General features: G+C 41.1%; 1 protein-coding gene across 2 annotated transcripts; it reads left to right on the forward strand.

The window, feature by feature from the left end:
• Window positions 1–322: 322 nt before the first annotated feature.
• LOC149739007 (uncharacterized) lies at window positions 323–22,494 on the forward strand. 2 transcript variants are annotated; one of them, XM_089874947.1, is made up of 8 exons: window positions 323–445; window positions 13,331–13,669; window positions 15,121–15,239; window positions 16,504–16,666; window positions 16,740–16,896; window positions 17,539–18,903; window positions 19,281–19,332; window positions 22,095–22,494. In XM_089874947.1, the coding sequence occupies exons 2-8, from the start codon at window positions 13,496–13,498 to the stop codon at window positions 22,156–22,158; spliced, it is 2,094 nt and encodes a 697-aa protein (XP_089731073.1). In that variant the 5' UTR covers window positions 323–445; window positions 13,331–13,495; the 3' UTR covers window positions 22,159–22,494. The 2 variants fall into 2 exon arrangements, with proteins under 2 accessions (XP_089731073.1, XP_089731072.1); XM_089874946.1 differs by lacking the exon at window positions 323–445 and having other exon boundaries at window positions 13,201–13,669.
• The last annotated feature ends 953 nt before the right edge of the window (window positions 22,495–23,447 follow it).

Here is a 23,447-nt window from a genome sequence, read left to right on the forward strand (position 1 = left end):
ATGTTAAAATAAACTGGGTGTTGAAGAATTAATTAGAAATATTTTCACCTATGACCCAAAAATGTATTTTTTTTTATCCACTATTTTAGGCTAGTTTTAGTGTGTATAAATAACACGTTGATGTTTTCGGACAAAGTAACGAAATTTAACACTCTCAATGGCGCCCCCAGAACTGTGAACAAATTGCAACAACATAACATTTCTGAATCAGCATTTCCGGAGAAAACAAAAAATATGACTGATGTGATAGAAATGTTGGTATATACGCTGGGCTGCTGTTTGTACTGATAATTCACACAAGTGTTTTCTGGTATATATCTCCAGTGAGTTCTCATACATATAGGTGTTTAATGATAGCATGCGTGTTTATTTACACAAATACTCTGGAAACTGCTTGAATATATATTGGATATAAAAAAGAAAAAAGAAAACATCATTTGCGGAGGTAAGTGGAAAAAGCCGATTTGCTGAAACTGCTTGAGCTTGTTTCGTAATGGAAAGTCGGGTGTAATTTCACGCTTATTAGAAGCGCAGCGTCGAGCGGCCGAGCAAGTCATGGTAGCGCTCGGGCCGACGTGGGAGAATTCTGCGTTGTGTGCTCCCGTGACCATTTGTCCTAATACGTTCCGTGTTATCGAAATGCGAATCCGCCATTTTCCCACATAGTCATATAGTTTGGGTTTGAACAGTAACGATTTTGAATGAACACAACAGGAACTGAATGTGCTTATTAGCGCCGGCTGCTGTCGCCTACCGTGAGGCACAGTTATGATCATACACATACCATACTCAAGATCATTCAGGGCATGCGTATACGAACGATTGGTTTAAAAAAAGTTGAAATATGTTATATTTTAAGGGTGTGGTAGGCTCCCACCCACTATACAGCTATTACACGTCGAATGAATCGTGGCGAAAATCGTTGTAAATAAGTTTTCCAGTGCCGCACCGTAATCAATTAACTCAATATCGCTTTCAAAGTCGACTTGAAACGATCTAGCGACTTAAGCGTGCGCTACCCGTTTACAAAAACGAGATTATGTACGCATAAGCTTGTTAGGCTGTCCTGGCCGCTTAGGAGTAGGACACAAGCGACCTCTCTTAATGAAGACGGACGCCGTTTGTGAGATAAGCGATGATCCCCGGTCACAATTGATTCACGGGTACAACACTACAACTGGACATGAAATGTATCCCATTAACCAAAGTGAAAGCCATTAATCGAGTTAAACTGTACCGATAGGTTTATTAAGCCGGCGTCTGACGTGTTTTCCTCGGCTTTCCGGGCCGATTTTTGATAATTCTGACGACCAAACTACTTATAAACATTTTATGAATAGAGGGGGGGTAATTTCAATAACGTTTAACTTTCATAAAGTGGATACGATTAGGTAAGTTAAGTGACATTGACTCCTCATATACTGCCAACTATCCTACACAGGCTGAGGATATAAACGTCGTTCGTCTTAATCCGTTCCGTCTAGATATATATGAACCCACAGCAGTCGCGCTGTATCTAATGTTCTACTATAATTATATTAGTGTCCTGCGCAAAACATGAGCTCGTTCATAACGCTGTTCATATGTTTCGGCTTGTTTTTGTATATCCTCACAGCTACTTACGTGTGTGTTATGTTCATATAGGGCACGCAATGTACCGAGCAAGCCGTAAGTATTGAGTATTTCGTTCGGCAACAAAATGTAGAAGTTCTTACATGTGTATATAGGGCTTATGCGCAGTCCGACTGCAACAATATATAGTAGCATTACTGTGTGTTTGTCTAAACAAGTTTTCGCGACACTTTCAATTATCGGCAAATCTAAACGCGCACCCAACGATCCGAAACCGTATCGGCAATTAGTGTCGCCTCCGAAGAAGTAATCTCTGACAAGACGATCGATCCGACCGGGAAGCTACGAATATGACTCCAAACGGTTAATGAAATCGCTCGCTTTGACAAATCGCTTTCGTTGCCGCGATCGATGGTCGGGTATCGACTGCTTATTAGCAATGGGGGAAGACCATTGGGAAGGTTGGGGGATGCTATCTACTTTGTCGATTATCGAAGCTCGACACTGCTGCCGACAGCAAGCCATTGAGCGTTGCAATAAACTCTTCTGGTAAAAAAACAAGTCTTATGCGCTTTCTTAATCCTTATATGGACTTGCTGGCGCTTCCGTTTTGAAGAGGTTTTTTTAGATTGCGTTTTCCGCTACTTTCCCACAGTCAATTTCGCCCAGTATGGGTTACTAAAGTTCACGCAGCGATTAAGGTGTTTATCGGCAGTTTTGGAACAATTCTCCTACAGATTTGCAATGTCTACACCTGCTCAAGGTACCGCGATACGCACGGCTTGCACCACGAACCACCGGCATCCCGACTGGCGACGTCGCTAATTTGGCAGATCTGCTGTTGTTGTTTGCGCCGGCGTGAGGCGCTCGTGGTCGTTAAAAAGAAAAACCACTGGGTAGACACTGAGGAATCCTGCACGTATTTTGCTAAACGGGTTTATGAAGACTTATGCGAGAATCCACCAAAATCGCGCATAAACCGTTGGTATGTGCGTCTGTTGTCTTAAAATTCGCGAGGCTCTGTCGGTCGGGAGAATCAAAACTAAGATTTCCAACTAAGGACAACGTGTAATATCCAAGTTAATCTTTCCATATATAGTACTGTCCATGATGGGGTACCGTTAGTACTTTGATCCAACATTTCCTGATTGTATTTTTAAGAATTAACAAGTGGTTTTAGAGGCGCGCGGCTTCGGGTATATGATTCTATAAATAATCTTTGTTTACAATTAAAGGACACGAAAAAAGAACCCATCTTCCCTATACTTTATACATTTGTAATTTGTTTCCTTAAAAAAATTATTTATGGAATTAATTCCCAAAATATCCATACGACTGAAACGTCACGCACTTATAGCATCTGCATTAACGACCTACATTAGGAATTGTGAAACCGCCAACAAGGTGTACGCAGATATTTACAGTCCTTGACAATTGAATGCGCCGTATCCAGGATACGGTGACGCATGTGATGGTATGAACGTCCAAACAATCGCGGTGAGCGTTTATTTGTAACGTAGAAGAAAGCACGCGGTAAGCTAAAACGGTTGCTTTCCTATATAGGCCCGTGCTACGCACATATACATCTATTTAAAGGGAACGTCACCTTACCTCGTTGTTAGACGTTCTGAGCGTCGTAAGCAGCGCTCACAGTGTGAAATTTTAAATATTGGAATAATTTGACTTCCTATTTTAAAATATCGGAGTACGAATTCGAGTAAGTTGAAAACACAAACCGTCGAACTTAGATCGATATTGGAACGTAGGCCTCCTGACACTAAGCAGTGCACTGTGGCGCTTAATGCGTCGCTTAGCGTGCTCCCCGCTCTGAGGTTAAACGTGTAATTGGAATCGTGTGCCGCCATCCAATTAATAAACTGAAGGTCAGAACAAGACAGCAAGCAGTAAGAGTATCTCTGTAAAAAAGTTTGGTTGTAAACGTGATGTTAGATTTTGTTGAATTTTTAAGTTTTGATGACACGCAAGCTGCTTTGTGCGTCATTTTAACCAAAATGTCGCGGGCGCTGCTCCGTTTTTCAGTTTGAGCGAAAAGTACAGCTTATTTTATTTTCGCTTTTCAGCAGCTCTCTCGCGTTGATGTGATGTATACAAAACAAGTGCCGACTTCACCATAGGTGCAACGACAAGGTGAAAGGACAGCCTAACAATGACGAACGACTCGTAAACACGTTCAAATTAATAGGCCTAAAATATCTAGGTTGTAATTCAAAGAGAAAACAAAAGAAATATAATTTTCTGCGGTGAGACATCGTACGTCTTAATAAAGCGCGGTGCGTTACTAATTTTTTCGCTAAATATCATGTGTGTATTTATGTGTTATTGGATTATAAAGATTATCGCAGCCGTGTTGGAAAATAGTGTTTAAACCAAAATCCTGGAAATTTTATTTTAGGTTTTTACCAGTTTTATAATTCAGGCAGACCACACTACAGCGTGTTTATTCTTACAAGTGCTGTGGTTAGCTTATAGTTTTAAAATAAGACCTATTCGCACTGACTCTTTAATTGAAACTATTTCAAATATCCAATGTTGCTGTTCGACGCTAAAAAAGGTGTTTAATCAATTATTCTTGTAGAAGATTTAAGTATTTTCGATAACTATAATTTATAAATTATAACACCCAAACGGACTTGCAATGCGTCGTTACTGGCTTTGCAGTTATGTAGATTTTACTCGGCCAAAAAAAACCATTAACTCTCTTTACCAACACGTGCAGTAGATATCAAACAACAACAAACTTTAAGCCTTAAATCTGGACAGATGTGACCGATCACCCGGCCAAGGTGATGTTATTGTAAACAACGATTGTAATTCAGTCTAAAATATTTGAACAGATTTAGCAGACGTGCGTGACAGTGTAAACATATATGCATTACTTCTGTTTGAGTTTTGATATTATTTGAATAGTTATTTAACTATTTTCATTTGTCAAAATTGCCGTAATCCGAAAATTAAAGTTGAGTTTGAATTTGACGCGCGATAAATTCCCCATAATTCGGCTCATAAATCAAAACCTGTCGAAGCATGAGCGTACGGCTTGTGCGATAGTGTCGGGGTGATATCTCATCGGTAAAATAAATCTTTCAGCGAGGCAAGGTGACTGCAGGCCTAATTGCGAACGCCGCAAATTGAGCTGTTGAGATGTGACGCGTGATTAAAGAGATCTTGACCCAAAAACTAAATCATAAACACATTCACCGCTATGTACGGTGTTGGTAATATGAGTTACCTAGGCATACCCGAAAGAACGATTTAAGCTCATGTTAAATGTAAGAAGTCAGAGGTTCAATTTACTTGACTGCAAAAGTAGCATTTTAAAGTCCAGAGACGTTTTTTATCTGCCGTGTGGCATGCTGGTGTATATTATAACGTAAATACATTACATATATGCTGTATAAGATATGTAGAACGTACACCATCGCATATGTACAGCAGAGGTACAGCACGTTTACTAGTCATGTGATTTCCCAATGCGCCGACGAACAAGTATATGTAGACTACATGTTGTTTAGATTTTGAAAGCCACCGTCGCCCATGAACTCACGTTTCCTGCGACAAACAGTGCTTAAATTATAGTCGGAACTCCGTGATGAGTAGTTCTGCTTAGAAGTCCACGCTTTCCGATAAGATCACAAAGGTAGGAGAGATTCAAAGCGTCTTTAATCATCGCAAGCTGTGGTTGATTCGGCTTAAAAAGCTTGGCGAGGTAGTGGCACGAAGCGGAAGAATGAACACAGATAGGTCATTATACGAGAACAGCCCTTAACTGTAGCGAGTTGGTTTGCTGATCAATTAGGCGACTTATCATTACACGTGTCGGCGCTATCAGTGTTCTGCTACACACGGGGTCTTCGCATTCCTGAGCAGTCCGTTCGTCCGGTAGTCGGACAAAAAGGGATCATTCATAAGCCGGAACGGATATTTAAGGGACAGCTTTGATACGTGATGATCATACCGATGTTTAAATACAGATTGCTGACCGGGAAGCCGCTCACAGGTTGCTGCTAAGCAAATAAACCTCGATATTACGTAAGTCGATAAGAAGACTGCTACAATGGGCGTCATTGTACATTTACAGGTACTACATGTGGTGTGGGAGGGTAAAAGGATAAATGTATGTTCGAAACACAAGACAGTTCCTAAGGCGTACCATTTGAAAGAATCCATTTTATTTCTGTGACCGCTAAAAAACAAAATGGTGACCTGTTCAGCGGTGAATCGAGACTGTTGATAAACGCTGCGAATACATTCAAGTCTCGCGGGCATGTCTGATTGTGGTAATCGGTATTAGCAATAATACGAGAACAACGTTGTGGCTTTTGCGAATAGAGAAAAAAATTATCCTAATTTCGCTTTTATCTGGCCTAAGTCGGTTGGCTCTTTTGCGTAGGATGTCCAGCAACACGGTATGCTGCATTACGCATCTGATCACCGAAGGCTGTTTTCGGTAAATGGACTAATCTTGTTTATTCCAGTCTTATCCGCTTCGCCGGAACAGCAGGCTAAAAGGCGAAGTCGTACTGAGTCGGTCACGTTTTTGTACTGGGCGGCTGCTAGCAGGTAAAACTGTGGGCATGCTCGTATAGAAGGACCTTATATGGTCGTCTTATGCATGTTGTCTCACGCAACTTCGCAATCCAATCAAAGCCTGCGAAAAATCAGACGAAAAAATAAAAGGCAGGGCGATGCTAGGGATGAATGAAATATACATGAGATCAGCCATCTCGACTTTAATGTAAGCCCGCCCCGCGCAGCACCCGTGCCCGCAAAACAAATCCCACGCTTTCTCGGAGTCGTAAGTCTTTATATTGACACGTTTCAAGCCACGAACACAACTGCTAAGCGTTGGGTTTTTAAAAAGGTTTCCTCGCCGGACGGAAGCGCGACATTTTAGCGAGCGTGTCATTCATTATAAACGTTGGAAAATCTCCAATAAACCTGGCATGCCACCGGCTTGATTACAATCGTTTTTGTGATCCGAAGGTAAACGAAGAGTCTGTCGAGTGACGTCCGGCTCGTGCCGGTCCGTTTAATTATGCAGCTCTCCTTTCCGCGCGCGTCAGATTAAGACGTTCTGTTTACAAGCGGCGGAAAATCGCGCAGGTAATCGCTGTTTGCAGATGCAGACGTCGCGTTCGATCCAAAACAGTTCCGCTTCGTCAGTGGCAAATTGAAAGCGTCACTGGGCCTTTCCAGGCCGCCCAAATATCGTTTAACTGGCGGTTAAATCATGACTGAGAGTGCATTCTGTCGTCGGTCATGAAGTGCGAAGAAGCAATGGACATTCACCTATCACGCTCGTGATTAGGTCGAAATTTGCAACTGCCCATAACAATTACTGAGTTGTCGTATAAGAAGATTGTTATCGATTACCTTGGTGACATTGAACCCATCTGTTGGTTTAACTTACTGGGGCTATTCACTAGGGAAACAAGTGAAATGACGTGTGTCAAACTCGCTTAAATTCAATCTGCAACTTCTACGACAGCCAGACCAAAGCAGGCTTTGATTGCGTTGGCGGGCCGGGAAGGAATCTTCTTTTAAATGGCTTAGATCATCGTCAATATAGCGTGACTTGGTAATCGCAAGTGGCGACTTAAAGAGCGATCAACAACAACAACTCTATATCAAAATAGATCGGGAATTTCTTGAGAAAGCTTCTGTCCCGTTCTCACTTCTAATTTCGAGAGCACACTTCTCTATAGCGACCAGATCGTTTTATAATTACAACAGAGTCCGAACTCTTGACGAACGATCGCCATCGGTACCTTGATGAGAAAAATTGCTCGCGTTTCAAGATAATCGATTATTTGTGGTGACAACTGGCCACTATTTGTAGTGATACAGTCGGTCAGTGGCAATTTAAACCGGTGCTTTATGGAGGGCACGAGGTGGCCAGTGATGCTCATGAATTTCCGGTACTTTCGCCGGTTAAAGATTATTATTCCACTCCTTATCTAGATAAAAATCGGCTGCAGTTGCGTGAACAGTAAAAACATTTTTTTAAATTAAAGAAAATCGCAGCCAGGGCCGCGCCTGTTTTCTGCGGACCATCAAGCCGCTGATTTTCTTACAGACTGTCTTATTATAAAACGACAAAGACGAGCATTTCTGCGACTGCGGTTAAACGTTTCTTACTCGAAACCAATAAAGTGGAAATCGCACCACCGCTATTTGTATTTAGCCTCAGACTGTTGTTTTCTGGTCAAAGAAATCTTCCTTGACCGCGACCCTTCTATTACAAATGCATATAATGTATTGACGGCTACCGCAAACGACAGGACGTATGGAGAACAATATATGCAGATATAAATACGCGCCCACGTCCAATCGTTAATAACCCTACGTTTGCCTATTAATAAACGTCAGTGGTGAACGTAGAGTGTGGGAACGTTTCCTCCTTAGCTATCTATACACACTGTGTCATGTGCATTGTCTATGTGGTACACCGCAATCACAATAGCATCTCATCTATTAGACGATTAATTTTTGGATCGTGACCGGCTCATGCCATGTACAAGATAAAGTGTTTAAACGTTCGTGGCAACGCACTTGTCTGTTAAGTGGAATCGAAAAATTGGATTCTCTGTATCATTAGAGTTTTATACGAAATAGCCGTCATCTCAGTCCTGACCGGACAGTAGGCATACGCCGGCCACTACAGTGCTATGATTCCCACGACACGGGTAGTTCAAGTGCGGTTACGTTTGGTCTCAACACGACTAGTCACTTACGCGTACGCTAGTCGCTCGTCGGCAGCGTCAGATTTCTGGCATGGATCGCCGGTGGTTCGTTATGAATAATATATCTCGTCACATGCGATTAAAATACACGCATATCGCATTTCCCCGCCAGCGTCTCCATTCATTATGCAACGCATCCCTCACGATAATAAGTCACCAGCTTTTCCCGTCCGTCCAATTAAGCACAGGCCTTCGAACTTCGCCGTCAATTTTTGATTCCGCAGCCAAGTTTGGCTGTCGGAGTGATGGCCGACAAGGGTCGTGTAAAAGGCAATCAGCACTTGGTTACTTACGCACGGATTCGACGCTAAACGAGCGATCGAAAATGTTAGCGGCTTTAGCACAAAAGCAGGAACGAGCTATATTTTATGTCAATCATAACAGCAGCATACGGGAACGAACTTATATATACCTCTATACAGAACCGGTCAGTTCTGGTATTGTATTCCATTTAATTAATGATCTAAATAAACGAGCAATTCGATGACAGACTAAGGGTGTATATAAGGCCGCTCATAAAATTTGAAAAATGGAATCGGTTACAGCAAATTAAGGGAACCTGGTTTTAATTGTAGCACAGGGAGCTCAGAGAACGGATCTTGTTCACGTAAGGTGCCAAACAAATAAGGCATGTGCTGCTAAGATTTGTCCTGTGGCGGAAAACAGCTCAATTACAACGCTTGCAAGAACAATAGGCTGTTTAAGCGAAAGCGGCGATAGGCCACACGCTTTCATGTTGTAAAGTGCTGTACAGTATGGTCAGTTAATTAATGGCAGGAGGTTGCACAGGTCGCAGCGCCAAGCGATAGTGATCGCATATTTAAAACAAAGGTATATATGCTAGAAAATGGACAGGTTAGTTTGCGTATACACAAATCAATTGCCGAGAATGTTATGCTAGAACTTTTAAAAATATGCAAGCAAGACGTGAAGAAAAAAAAAGAAAACTTGAGTTCATTGGCATTTGCTATATATTATTCGTTTTAGGCAGATTTATTAAATTTTGTCCCTGTTGTACCGAATATCTTATAACTGGTCAATTTTGAACTGAAACGGTCGTATAATTTACGTCAAGGAAACTTTTCATCGAGCCCGGCTTAACTTCTGTCGTTATAGATCGGCATGGCTTGATGAAATTAACCGAAAGACGGTCAGTGCAAATTCCATTAGACGGAAATCCAGTCGCGACGCGGGGTCACCGCGCTAGTGCTTAATCAGATCGCTCATTGGTTCGATTATTAATTCGTCGGGCGAGTCTTGTTTGTACGATGGTGGGTCGACGAACGCGCAGACAGCTGGAGCAGCGACGACCTGGGCCGTTGCCTCGCGGAAAAGCGGAAACAAGGCGAGGTTAATGGAACGCGATCGAAATTCGTGAGGTATATAGTGAAGTTCGGTGTAAGCATAAACGGATTGTTCAATTTTAAAGCCGATTTAAAAATAACGAAGAATAAATGAAAACAGCAGTTTGGGCTTGAACTCGAATGGCGACTTTGCCTTTTGCGATTTTTATTAAGCGGTTTCGGTAAAATTCTTTTAGACAAACCTCAGGCATTCCAAGCAGGGGCCATTGACGCAGGTAAACTTGTAAACGACGCACTACTTCGGCAATTTCGTTTATATTTCCGATTGGTAGATATTATCTGAATGTAATCAAGGCTTATAGGAGAAATGCTGCGCTTGTCTAGAAAAAAACGCCGATTTCTAAGCGAATATGAGATCGCCTAATAAAGACATTTAATATAAATGATACATTAAACGAAATTTGACCTATACTTGTTAAACATACTGGCTTTTATATCACATTCATACGTAATTTTAATTTCGTTAAACGCATTCTACAATGCCGTGGTGCTGCATACCTACCTTTATTATGGAGAAAAGGGTTACGAGAACATAGTTGAGAAAACGTTTAAGAGACGTTTAAGAGAATTCGAAACGTTTGCAGCTAAATCTGTAATATATTTTATTCTATATGGATTTTTAATTTATCGACACGATATGAACGTGGAAAAAGTTTAATTGTGCTGTCATTGAATTTCTTGGTTATACTTTATAAAATTGTTTATTCGGCTCGATAATTCCGTTTAGCAACTTAAATAAAATGTTAATTTAAACGTAAGAATATTAAAACAAGTTACTAACAACAAACAGAACAAATATTTTAGTTATCACATTGTAGCCATTATTGGTTTTAGCCAAATGCGTTAACATTTACGCGTTATCCGATTGATGAGTGCGTGAACTTGTCGAACTTGCATGATAGGCGTCCCATGAATAAGCCAGCCCGATAAAATGCCGATGGAAATGTTAGAATAATCTCAACATCATCATGATAATCTTGCCCGGGGATTAAATGTGCATGAATTTCTGCAAAATTGTTGAATGCACAAAAGCACCGCTTCGGATTTAGTGATGACGAATATAACGTTTGGCCCACCTATATTTGCGCTTTCACCGCATACCATACAATCAGCTCAAATTTCACGCTTATTGGCGACCTATATCGAAACACAGTGATGCAGACGCACCCTTCGCATGAATCTTTGTGAAAATAGTCGCAGGATGAAATCGCAGTTGCGGAAAATCCGACAAACGAACATTTAACGCTCTTCTAAAATCCGATACCGCAAACGGTCCCGAGAAGTGACATTTCCAAGGCAGGGATTCGTTTAATGTCAGGTCGTGAGCAAGCGCATGTTCAGCACATTCTAGGTGTATTCTTGGCACAAATTGAACCATTTTGTTTAGAATTGGCGACTTAAAAGAGCAATTCGCAAGTTTAATCATTCCATTTGCTTATTGGCATTCTCAAACGGCGGAAAGGGTTTTATAAGAAAATATTTTAAAAAATCTTCAAGTGTTTTGGAAACTATAGGAAAACTATAGCAGTAGATTACAATTGTGTGTAAAATTTTGTGTGTGTATATGTATAGTAGGATGGGGGGAAGATGGGACATTTTGTCAGATAAGACGTTTTTTTAATTTTTTTTTACGGACCCCCATTTAATGATAATCAAGAAAATGTTGTTGTAGATATATTCGACAGTAGTATCACGACTTTATAAAACCCGCGACAAAACTGATTACTGTTTTAAAATATTTTAAAAAAATATGTAAAAGAGAAACAGTAGAATTTAAACAGGTAAAAAACTGCGAAATAGTAAGGTCAATAAAATTTTGTAAAATTACGTGAGCAAAGAAAAGAATGTTTAAACCTGATTTTCAAAGCGTACAGTATTATTTTGTGTTATTTACTCGTATTTCTAATAATAAATACATTTAATAATCAAAATTAACATTTATTTTAAACTGTCCCTTTTTATCCTGCGTTTTTTCGAATTTGTAAAATTTCACCTGTTGTGCGGATCGCTAAATAACTCCTCGTGTGTTTTATTATATTTTTTTGAATTGCTGTCAATCAATAAAGGAAGGATAGTACTAATTTGTAGTATTACCCAAAAACCGCAATCTATTTTGATTTTGAAAATATTTGGCAATATAGCAGCACGCAACAGCTAACAATAACTATTTTTAATTTATAGTTTGCAACAAAAATTGCAACAAAAAATATAATTTCAACAATTAGAGAAGCATTTAAGTAAACATTTCAAGGTGTATTTTAGTAGTACAAGTACCAGAGCGCAGATCGTACACATTATTGTGTTCGGCTTTACAATGGAGCATTGTTTAAAAATATTCTGTATGTGTAAATATTAACTCATGCCGTAAAAAAGTTAAAACAGTCCGGAATAAACGATGAAGTACTGTGGGGTAAGATGGGACACCTTTAGACAATATCTAAGTTTCCTTACCGTGTTTTAAACAATTAACAATGATTTGTGGAAGCTGTGAGGATACAGTATTATACTTCTTTGAATGTTCTTTGTTTACTGCCAAACGGGACGAGAAAATAGAATAAAAGGTGTCCCATTTCCCCCAGTCTGCTTTATTTGTTTAATTAAAATGGAATAAACAAATTTTGAATGACGGCCGTTTTAAAATATTTTTGCTTTTTTGAAGAATGGTTTAGAAATATCCCAGGGGATAATCAAGTGCGGTAGAATAAAGGTTAGAAACACAAAATGTGGATGTATCAATGCATGGTATGAGACATATAGTGTGTAATCTTCTAGCAGGAATTATTTAATTTAACATCTGCGCATATTTTTGTTATGGCGTTTTGCTTAAAATAAATATGTTTTTGCTTAAAATAAATATTTTTTATTTTTCGCGAAGTGTAGTTTTTTAACATCGCGAATGTCGTTTTAGGAAAACTTTTGTTAAATGTTATTTACGTCAGTTCGAGTTCTGATTATTTACGGAAAGAAATGCGTTTTTAACATTTAAGATTAAGAGGTTTATACAAGAACTCTGCTGAAGTATATGCACTAGACTATTTAAATAAACAAACACAAAAAAACAAGAAATTAAATCTACAAGTTGAAACACACATACATTTCGAGATTACCGTTCTTTTTTAAATAAATCGTTACGATCAAACTGCGTTGAAAAAATCATAAACCTTTGTTGTTTTAAAACATAATACTATGTGGTGTGGATATTTTAATTTGTGTTACATAGTTGAGCACACATATTACCAAGTAGTCTATCAAAACACGAGTTGTATGCAAGTAAAAATACAAACGCGACTCGTCGGACCTACTGGTGGCGCCCAACATAAATCTATCGCCTTTCTTGATTCTCTCGACCTGGAAGCAATGGCCGATGCCTTTTTTATTCGTTACTGCCAAAGAGATGCTTGCGCACGGGGCAGAAGATTTTAATCGCTTGTGTACATCATCGTTGATACTCGTAGCATCTCAACGGGAGTAAATTTAATAAATGCAAGAAGTTATATTGTATGGTTTGAATGCTCTAGGTCAATGTTTTTGTTTTGTACGCAGGTTGATTTCGTTTAGAACTTGTTTAAGTCGTATTTTTATTACAAGTGAAGCATAATTAACAGCGTGCATATGATGCTCCTTCCGCAGCCGCTTGGTCTTGGACCAAACGAAACAAACAAGCCAGGCTATTTCGGCGATTCCTCAGTCAGTCCTTCACCGTTGGTCGTTTCGGTTTCGAGTTCGGCACACCACGTCGGGGATCCAGCCGCCCAAGTCTATTCGACCGGAGAAGGGTGCTTCGTGCCCGGCCGAATGCAGTCGGAGCTGCCCGGTCTTAATATGTACGCCGGACCAGGCGGATCATCGGCTCTAACCTCGCCGGCAAACTATGGCGGAGTTCCCGCCGCCGTAGGAAGTGCGCCCGGCCTCGTCCCACCCCATTACGGATCAACAGGAATGGACCATTCGCCCTACTACTCGTCCCTGGTAAGTTTTGTTAAAATGGCGTCAGTTAATCTGTACAGTAGGAAAGTGATTTAATTATAAAAATGGACGGTAAAGGTCGTCGCTATATATCGCTTTCAGTAATTTTAAGTGCCAACTTTGTCGGGCAGACAGGCTTTCATTAGCCTGTTTTAATTGCCGTATTGGTCTCGCTTTAAAGTACTTGCTTTGGGCTTGGTTTTAACTGTTGATGGCCGAGAGCGCGGGATTGAACGCCGTTTAATTCCCACGATCACTTTGCTTGCATCGTACCTTCGGTTATGAAGGTACACCGCTAGCCAGGTTGGGAGAAATACGTAATTTGTTTTCTTGAAACTGGCCGATCTCGCTATTTTTAACTATTTTCTCAGCAAAGGACAAACGGTTTTACTGTAACTTTAAAAACACCGCAGATTATTCTGTTTTTTTGCGCGTTTTAAACTTCTTAGCGATTATAAGCTTGAACATTAGAAACTATTATATGACGAATCAGTAGAAATTTGGGTATTGCTCCATAGCATGACCTAGTGGTGGGAATTAACGCTACGCTGTAGTTATCGTTGGGGTTAAGGCTATAAGTTAAGGATAAAGAGAAAGCTCATACTGGTATATATTATAATGAGGAAACATCACTGTCCTGCGCTCGGAGGAAATTAGTAATAGCTTGATCATGAGAAAAAGTCTGTCGCGTCGAGGGCTGTTTATATGCATTGTAGCTATGTTGGGCTAAGTTGATATTGCCTTAATATTTCCGTTCGTTTTAAAAAAAAACAACCATTGGATTCGCTTGCACTAGCTTTTTGTTTTATAACATCTATTCAAAGGCTGTTATATACCGGGCAAAGAGTTTAATTCTTACAATGTCTTAAATTTCTCTTACTGGAATAAGTGAAGTTAACGAGTTTAAGGGCTTGCTTGTCACGTTTCGGATTTAAATGGCAAGTCGTACGCAATACATTGGAAGGGGAATTGGCGTGCGTAAGAAAATAGCAAACCGCCTGGAAGCCGAGTTGGCATTGTTATATGCACTGTGATGTGGTTTCGAGCTGACATTACTGGGAACTGTGCTACGCCGAACAGTGAACACTCTTGATATGTATTGGCGCAACTTTTCTAATTCCATCGATTCGGGATTGTAGCGCGCGGTTGCTCAATCGAGTAGGCGTCAAAGCGAAGGAAATGTAATTCTATATCCACACCGAAATTACTTTCAACCGATGTAAAGTAACATTTCTTGTTTTATTTTATTTTCAGTAGGGTAGGGGAAGACGAGACACCTTTTCATTCTATTTTTTCGTCCCATTTGGTAGTAAACAAAGAATTATAAAACGATATCCCCCGACTGCAATAGACCGTTATTAATTGTTTAAAACTTGATCAGGATATTTGGATAATATGTTCTAAAGGTTTTCGATTTTCCCCACAGCACTATATATGACCATTTTTGTTAATAGGCGCCAGCTTATGATATGAAGCCGGGTGGTACGGACGTCTGGGGTGGAAGCTACGGACAAGCACCACCGGGATATTACCCTTACGAGAACACGTTTGGAAGCCAGTACCCATACGACAGGTAATATTTTTTGCACAAAGAAGGTCGCGTGGCGATGTTACGATTGTCTTGGACTCAAACCTTCGCGTCAGTGTGGCGCGGGAGCGATTATTCGATTGTTGGTAATGTATTATTTATTGGACGGCAAATTATTGAGTGCAATCTCGTCGGCTTTGCCCTTATGATGCGGAAATTTGAATTTAAACGCTCCCAGACGAGTTAGGTCACAGGCGAGACAAAATGGCGTCATAGAACAAGCGCGTATTAACGAGACGCATGGATTTGCAGTGATCGGCGCAAATGCTGTGATCCAATCTTTCGCTCTTTGATTCCAAATTAAGATATCTCTCGCTCGGTTGGGATATTCAAACGAGCGTTTTAAGATAAAAACGCCGCCTATAAATAGAGTGTAAAAGCTGTCATTTAGAATTTACCAAGAAATTTTCACGGTCTTGTTATTTGTGATGGTGGCCGCATGCACGTTTTTGGCTACATTGGCTGCATACGCCGTACCACGGCGTTCGGTAATGGCGTAGACCACACGGAAAGCGAATTTGAAATTCCTTTCAAAGGCGGAGATATGATATGAGCGCATCATATTCAAGTGACTTCGTGTGAAATGTAATCAGTGGTCTGTGCAATCGGGGAGTCGGTGAAAGATGTAGGCGAACCAAGCTATAAAATATGCGACGCTCATTTTCCCGCCTCCCAACACATAACTGGAGAAGATTACTATGCAAAAAATATATTGAAACCTAATTTAAAGGCAAAAATGTTTTTGATAACTTGTTCATGAGATTAAGGTAAAATGGTTCATGTTTTATTATCTTTCATCGTTCCATTTGGTAGTAAATAAAAAAAAATTCTATACTAACAACTGGATTCGTAAAATGGGATATTTACGGTAAACGAATCCATCTTACCCCATAGTACCATATTTATTAAACCGCTATTTATGTTTTAATGTTTGGTAATGTCAGTTTCATTTTATGGTCAGAAGCTATATATATAAGCTTATACACTATATAGGCAACTCAAGCCGTACACTGTTGTGTCCAGCGGTAAACAGCATGCCCGTCGGCCATACAACGCATACAGTGGTGACTGCTTAACCTCGTACACCAGATCTTGCGGTTACTGTGGCGAAAAAGTAAAATTGAAAATTTACTATTAAGACCTTGTTTTGATACCGCACCAAATCTTTCGTATATTGATGTTATTAAAACCAATGTAAATATAGAACAGCGTGTACAATATTGAGATTTAAGTTCTTTTTGTATTACAGATACTGTGGAGTCGACATGAATGACGGTGTCAGACGTAAGAACGCAACCAGGGAATCCACTAACACACTGAAAGCTTGGCTTCAGGAACACAAGAAGAATCCCTACCCCACCAAAGGCGAGAAAATAATGCTCGCCATTATAACTAAGATGACTCTGACCCAGGTACGCTGGTTTCCACAACCAACACTTCGTGTTTTATATTAGAAATATTTGATTACATTTTCCTTGCTACCAGGTGTCGACTTGGTTCGCGAACGCGCGTCGTCGCCTCAAGAAGGAAAACAAAATGACGTGGGTCCCAAAGAACCGCTCCAATGAAAACGCGAGTTCTACCGACGAGAAGAAAATAGACCCTGATGACGACGACAGCAACTCACAAAACCAAGATTGTGGTAAGTACACTAATGAGTGGGCGTTGCGAAGAATGTCTTGGTTAACTTACTTCAATACAAACGAGAGGCTATATGCAAAAGTACCCTATTCGGTTTACTGTAGATCCGTAACGCTGATAATTCTGTTTTAAGAAACAAAACCTGGCAAAACAAACATGCTCACTTTGTACATACCGCAAATCATTATTAAGCATATGAGCATTTGCAGCATGCAGACAAATTCGAAAGTGAATTGCAAACCGACGTTGGGTCATGTAATCGGACAGGATTACAAGTGCGACGCATGTTATCGGTGGTTGCGTCTCATTCTGTGCACGCCCGCATCATTACTCGGTTGTTTGATAACAATTACTGTTTGTTTATAATCGAACGCTAGCGGGTTACGACAGCTATGGCGCCTGCTGTCACCGCTAAAACGAATACAGAATAGTGCAATTATGAACAGCTGTATATTTTTACGTGTTAGGGTAATGGGTCAACTCGGACCTAAATCACAGGTCCTCTTGCGAACTCAGTCCAACAACACACAGATAAATGAAGTAATAGACTTTAATGCAACCACCACTGTATATCACTTTCTTGTCCTAATTAGATGAGTTTGAATGCCCCTTTCGAATAATTAAACTTTGTTTTTTCCTTTAGATGACAAAATCGATGCTGATCAGTCCCTTGATTCCGATGACTCAGCAGAAAGGGAGGTAACAAGCACAAACGACAATGACGTAACCAACACACCCTACTCACGTGATAGTGGTGTATATGGAGGGGAAAAGAGCGAAGACTTAAATGTGTCAGACCAAAACGATCAACAGCTGGGTCAAGGAAAAGACTTTTCAAGCACGTACCAACAACCAAGCGACGTTGGTTTTGAGCGACCCGCAATGCCAACAGACACTGTGCAAAGATATGGCCCGACCGACGCTTCCAGGATCTGGTCGCCTATTAACGATATTGGTAGCGGATCTTCGTACCCGACAAAGTGCCCGGACAATGTCGGAGATTCTCATTTGAACCTTCCTCCGTCGTTCCGTGGTTCCTACAGCGACGATCAGTTCTCTGCCATCAGTCGTCCGCAGCAAACTCCATCAGCAGTCAGTCCTTCCATGATAAGCGGGGTTGACCTTCCTGGAAGAATCGGTGAGTGCAGATACCCGTCTGTTCAGAACTGGGTGGACGGGGTATACCACAGCGCGGTCCCGCCGACCCCAGACCCGGATTCGACAACTTGCCATCCAATTTCAGCGGAAAGGAGAGATTCGATTGACGGAAGAATCGAAGTCGATCGTTTGCAAGGAGTGTCGCCTTCCTCCCCTCATTTCCAACACCAGCAGTTCCCATGCAAACAATTACCAACTCAAAACCCGCACCTAACTGTGAACGATAACGAACACTACACCTACCACGAGCGCAGAGTTCCTACCGACAACGTTGGAAGTCCAGGCAACCTCCATGGTCAAGTTGCGCCTCCATCCTACCAAATGTTTGGATTTAACAGCCAACTACAAGGCCTTGGAACTGGGGACTATTACCACGACGAGCGCATGGCAGCGCAGTCTTCAGCCGAAGCGAGACTGGGCTACTACAACCCCCAAAGATCCGCCGACCCACGTCAGGATATGAACTCGCAACAACAACAAGGTCGCATACACAACGTATACCACCCTGGCGACCCAAAGCCGTCAGTCCTCGCCTCACCCTCGTCGGCGTCCGGTAGTTCGCCGGCTTCGCGGCAACTCTGTCCCGGAGAGCAATCGTTGGCGAGTCGACTTGTCCCCAGTTCTTACCACGCCAATCCCGGGATGTCCGTTTCGGCAACAAACCCAAGTACTTTCCATGGTCAATATTACCAGATGAGCGGAGACCTTACAAAGCGAGGACACTCACATACCAGCAACACACCCTCCAATAACTACATGATGGTTTGTGGTAACGGAGTTGACCAAAGAAACATGGACGCCACGCAGGGATTTCAAAATCCTTTAAACACTCAACACAACAGCTACAACCGTAAGTTACTTTCTATTTACAACATAAACATGTTCATGCGTTTCCAAATTAAGAACCAGACTAAACTACTAATACAGCTGCGTGTACTTGTATATTTTATAAACCTAAAAGTTAAGCAAGTTCAAAGATGCGTTAACTCTCGTTGAACTTTATTTTCGCATGGTAAAAGCGAAGATCCCACGATAAACGAGAACCCTCATAGCAATTATTGAAGAACATTTTCCGAATGCTTCCCAATCCACTTTATTACAACCAATATACTGTTCCAACGAGAGTGCATCCGGATATTCAATGCTTCCTCATGCTTTATATTGTATAACGTTGGTAGTCTCAGATACCACCAGCGTTGTAATTGTTTTTTTTTTAATTTATTACAGGGTCGCCATTGCCGTCGAATAGTCCCCATACAGAGTTGATAATGTCGCCACGGTAAGTACGTGTTACTTAAATGTCACATTACTCCCCAACGATTTGGTCGTGTTCAATTATATTATGGTAAGCCAGTATAGTGGCACCTTCGACCTAAAGGAAAAACACTTAAACTGAGGCGATTTGTGCGCTTTAAATCGGCTGTGAAGATATAGCAGAGATTAGAGCCTAAACTGCAAGAGCTATATACAGCTTTTCAAATCAGATCTCGATAACTGAAACATGCGTTAAATTTAGCCTTTTAGCGGTAACCTGCACGAACAAGAGAGCGCATGTTTGCTTACTTAGATTTGTAGCCGTGAGCAAACGAAAGGTGTTTACGTGCCTGTTTAAACTTTGCGGTGAAATAATAAGAAATTTGATCGTTTTCCAATTGTTCACGAAAGGTACACCATCGGCATTAGTGTCAGTGCAACCAATCAACAGGCTGCATTCATACCATTACCGATGCACGAGCTGTATTGTGCTGTCGCCAGGAATAATAAACGCGCCGACGTCCTATTTAATATTATAATAGGCTAAATAACTGACATATCTTATTAGATAGAGAGGGTAAATCCTCGAAAGGCAGCAGGGCAATTAAGAGATGTCGGCGAGATATAGGGAATAGTTTAGCGATCAGCCGATAACCTCGCGCTTTCCGTATTTCCTTTTATTTATTTGTAGTGCGCCGACTGCCAAACTCGGGTTTATTTATTCGATGAGCGCTCGATGGTGTGATCAAGAGACAGGCACACCAACGAAATAAGCGCACTGATTCCGCCGGGCATTTTACGAGACGACGAAAGCCGATATACAAGGTCTGTCCAGGCGCCGATATTTAAGGGTTTTTCGTGGTTGACCGCGCGGTGCATCGCGTCATTCCTGCAACGAGCTCAATATTAATTCTCTCTGCCACTTGTGCAGTCGGCGCCTGTCGTCGCGAATCAAAACTGGGATCATGGATTTTCGAGCGCGTTCGCGCAATTAGTAAGCACCAGATTTGTCTCGACAAAAAACGCCGATCGTGGCTTATTAGTTGCTTGCAGTTTGTCCAAAAATAACCAGCATAATACTGTGGGGTAAGCTGAGTGCCGGTATAACACATTATCCCATATTTTTAACCGTGGGTTCAACGTTGATTAGCATTCCCTTTTTGGATACGGTTACATAGTTCTGTAAATAGTCAATTACAATCGTCCATGGGAGTCGTGAGGATACGCTTTTATAATTCTTGGAATGTTCTCTGTTTACTATCAAATGGGTCGAGAAAATAGAATGAAAAGGTGTCCCATTTTCCCCACTCTATATAACCAAACCAGCACAATTAATGGAGTTTTTAAATTACTTTAACAGCTAATTTGTCGCGTCTTAATACAGCGATTCTACGTGGATAAGAAAGCGCTATAAGAAGCTTATATGAACGAAACTATTAATTGGTTTATTTTAAGAACACTCGTCACAATTTCTCCCTATAGAAACGAAAAATAACCTTTTGCGAAAACCTATTATTGGAACTATTGCGTAACAACTTAAAATAAAATATGTCGTTTAAAAAACTTAAATTCAAAAAAAAATGGGCACAGGGCCTATGTATACAACTTTTCCCGGAACGAGACAGGTGATTTTATAAACAAAAATTTGCATTTTAGAGCTTAAGAAAACAAAAACAGCTTGTTAAGTGGTTTAGCTCGTAAATAACTTATATAGCCAAGATGAAGCGTCAACAACAAACTAATTTACATGGTAACGCCTCAGCTTCGCGCATTGCTCATTAAAAACATCTAAACAGCGACCTTAAAAGGAATACATAATCTCGTGTTGTGCGGAATACAGTATCGAGTAAGTCGAATTAGCACCGGTAGCGGCGTTCTTCGGCGCATATCCCGACTGTTTACTGCGGTGTTGGTGAACTTTGTACGGCACAAATTCGCATTCTGCAATGTGTTTTGTCAACTTTCGGGCCGTGGGCGGGTTGGGAGGAGATTAGTCGCTGATCCAGGCACTGTATATGTATATCATCGCGCAGATAATGCTACTCCCTCAAGCTACTGAAAGTAGGCGACATTTTGGAGCGATAACAAAAATTTCACCGATCGTAGTCAAGATGCAGCGGACACGATGCGTTATCCCGCACTAGCCCTGTACAAACGCTGCCTCAAAATCATTGGAAACGCGGCATACCATTCTGTCACAAAACTCGATAGGTTATATATACATCGCGCCACCAGTCGAAGTTCAAAGTCGCGAGGCCGCCGTCTTTAAGGCGACTCGGCGACCACCATAATCTACCGGCTCCCAATTACGCCCGGTTATCCGATCAACGTGACGCGTAGCGAACGTGGAAACGCAGTCAATTGCCGCCAAGGCCGCAGACCCAAAAATCTTGCCTATAAACGCGGTAATAAATAATTATCAAGGCGCTGTCACAATGAGATTCATTACCACTCGAAGGGCGATTTCAGGAAAAGGGAAATCATACGAAATGTTAAGATCGGTTGGGATAGGTCAAACCAATACTCGGTCTTTGCTGCATGTTTTGGTCAAGGTAGATTGAGAGGCTAATTTGTTTCGCCTGTTGGTGCGAAATACAACTCGTACGATAAGGGTTTTTTGGTCGTCCTGTATAGTTGTAACCACTTTTAGGATGAACACAATGATTAAAAAGAATTAAATCTATTATCGCAAATACACGTATGACCTGCACTTAATATGACCAAATGTCAGTTTTGTCAATTACTCAAAATAAAAACCAAAACAATTATAAATATCTTGTTTTACAGAGACGGGGACGAACTAAGGGAAATGCAAGCAGCTGAGACCTTGACCAATCTATCCACAAGGTGATGCTGTAGGCAGCTACGGTATACCAGGGTTGGACCTGGCCACGAATTGGCGCCGTTGGCCGAACGATCATGGCTGAAATACGTCATCTTAACAGAAATAATTCACCGTTAGTAAGATGGGCGGAGAACCAGCTGCAAGGCCAAGCCAACATTCCCGCTGTATAATGTTCCTAATATACGTGGTTATGCCTCGTATACCGGTATACCAGGGCGCGATGTACCGAAGATACTCACTGGGGTGTGGGAAAATTTAATTAATTTTAAAGTGTTGTTATTTCTTTTAAGTTAATTCAACCTGCTGTAATCATTGCGTTATTACAAAGAACAAAAATTGAAATTAGTGTCGTTGAAAGGGGCACGCTACAGAATGTTATAAATACACATATAGCTATTATAGGTATATAAGCTTTGGTTTTTATTGGAACACTTGAACACATATTAACAAACGGATATAAACGCGATTACATATGTCGGTGTGTATTTGGCTGGACTGATCACTTCGTTCACACGTCGGCGGCTTATGCTGGCGCCACATCAGATTAGAGATAGGGGTAGAGAAGTTGTGCGCCGCAAATTGCATTCGGTTATTTATTTTGCAGCGGCCGAACGACGGCTTGTCTGACTCAGAGAGACTGATAATTGCCCACCACTAAGCGACCGCGCCACCGACCGCCAGCAGACTTATGCAGATCATTCTACAGAAGACTTTCTATTTTTGACAGATGATTTCGTTCGCAGTAATTAAACGAACGGACCAAAGAAGAGTTTTTTGACAACATGTTTGCCGCTATGATGTACACATGTACGGAATCGACGCTCCAGTCTCTACGAACTATGTACGTTGCACTTTTTATATAACATCAATATAACATCATTTTTGAATTCTATACAGGAATTTAATTACGACATATTCACCTGTGTGACCTCCGTGTTATAGGGTGTTGTAATGACGTATACGTGGATACCTTTATCACTATACAGCGTGTAAATTGACGTGTGGCGCTTACGCCTACCTTGTATCCGCATACGCAGCCTATTAGGTAATCTACATGCATTGCGTCATACAATCAAATAAGTAATAAATAAACCGCGGTATTAGAATAAAGGTAACTTTGTCATGCCATTCCAATTTCTGCTTCCTCACCCAGCTTATTAAGGCGGAGGCTCACATGAACGGCCCAGTGTTGCCGCTTATAGAAATCACACGCACCTTTATGTATTATTATATTTAACCGTATTATTTATCGTGCAGCACTGGCCGGCCGGAACGCCTTGTTTACAAAATCGACA

This window comes from Ciona robusta, chromosome 3 (genome assembly GCF_009617815.1).
Source record: "Ciona robusta chromosome 3, ASM961781v2".
In the NCBI taxonomy this organism is placed as follows: domain Eukaryota; kingdom Metazoa; phylum Chordata; class Ascidiacea; order Phlebobranchia; family Cionidae; genus Ciona; species Ciona robusta.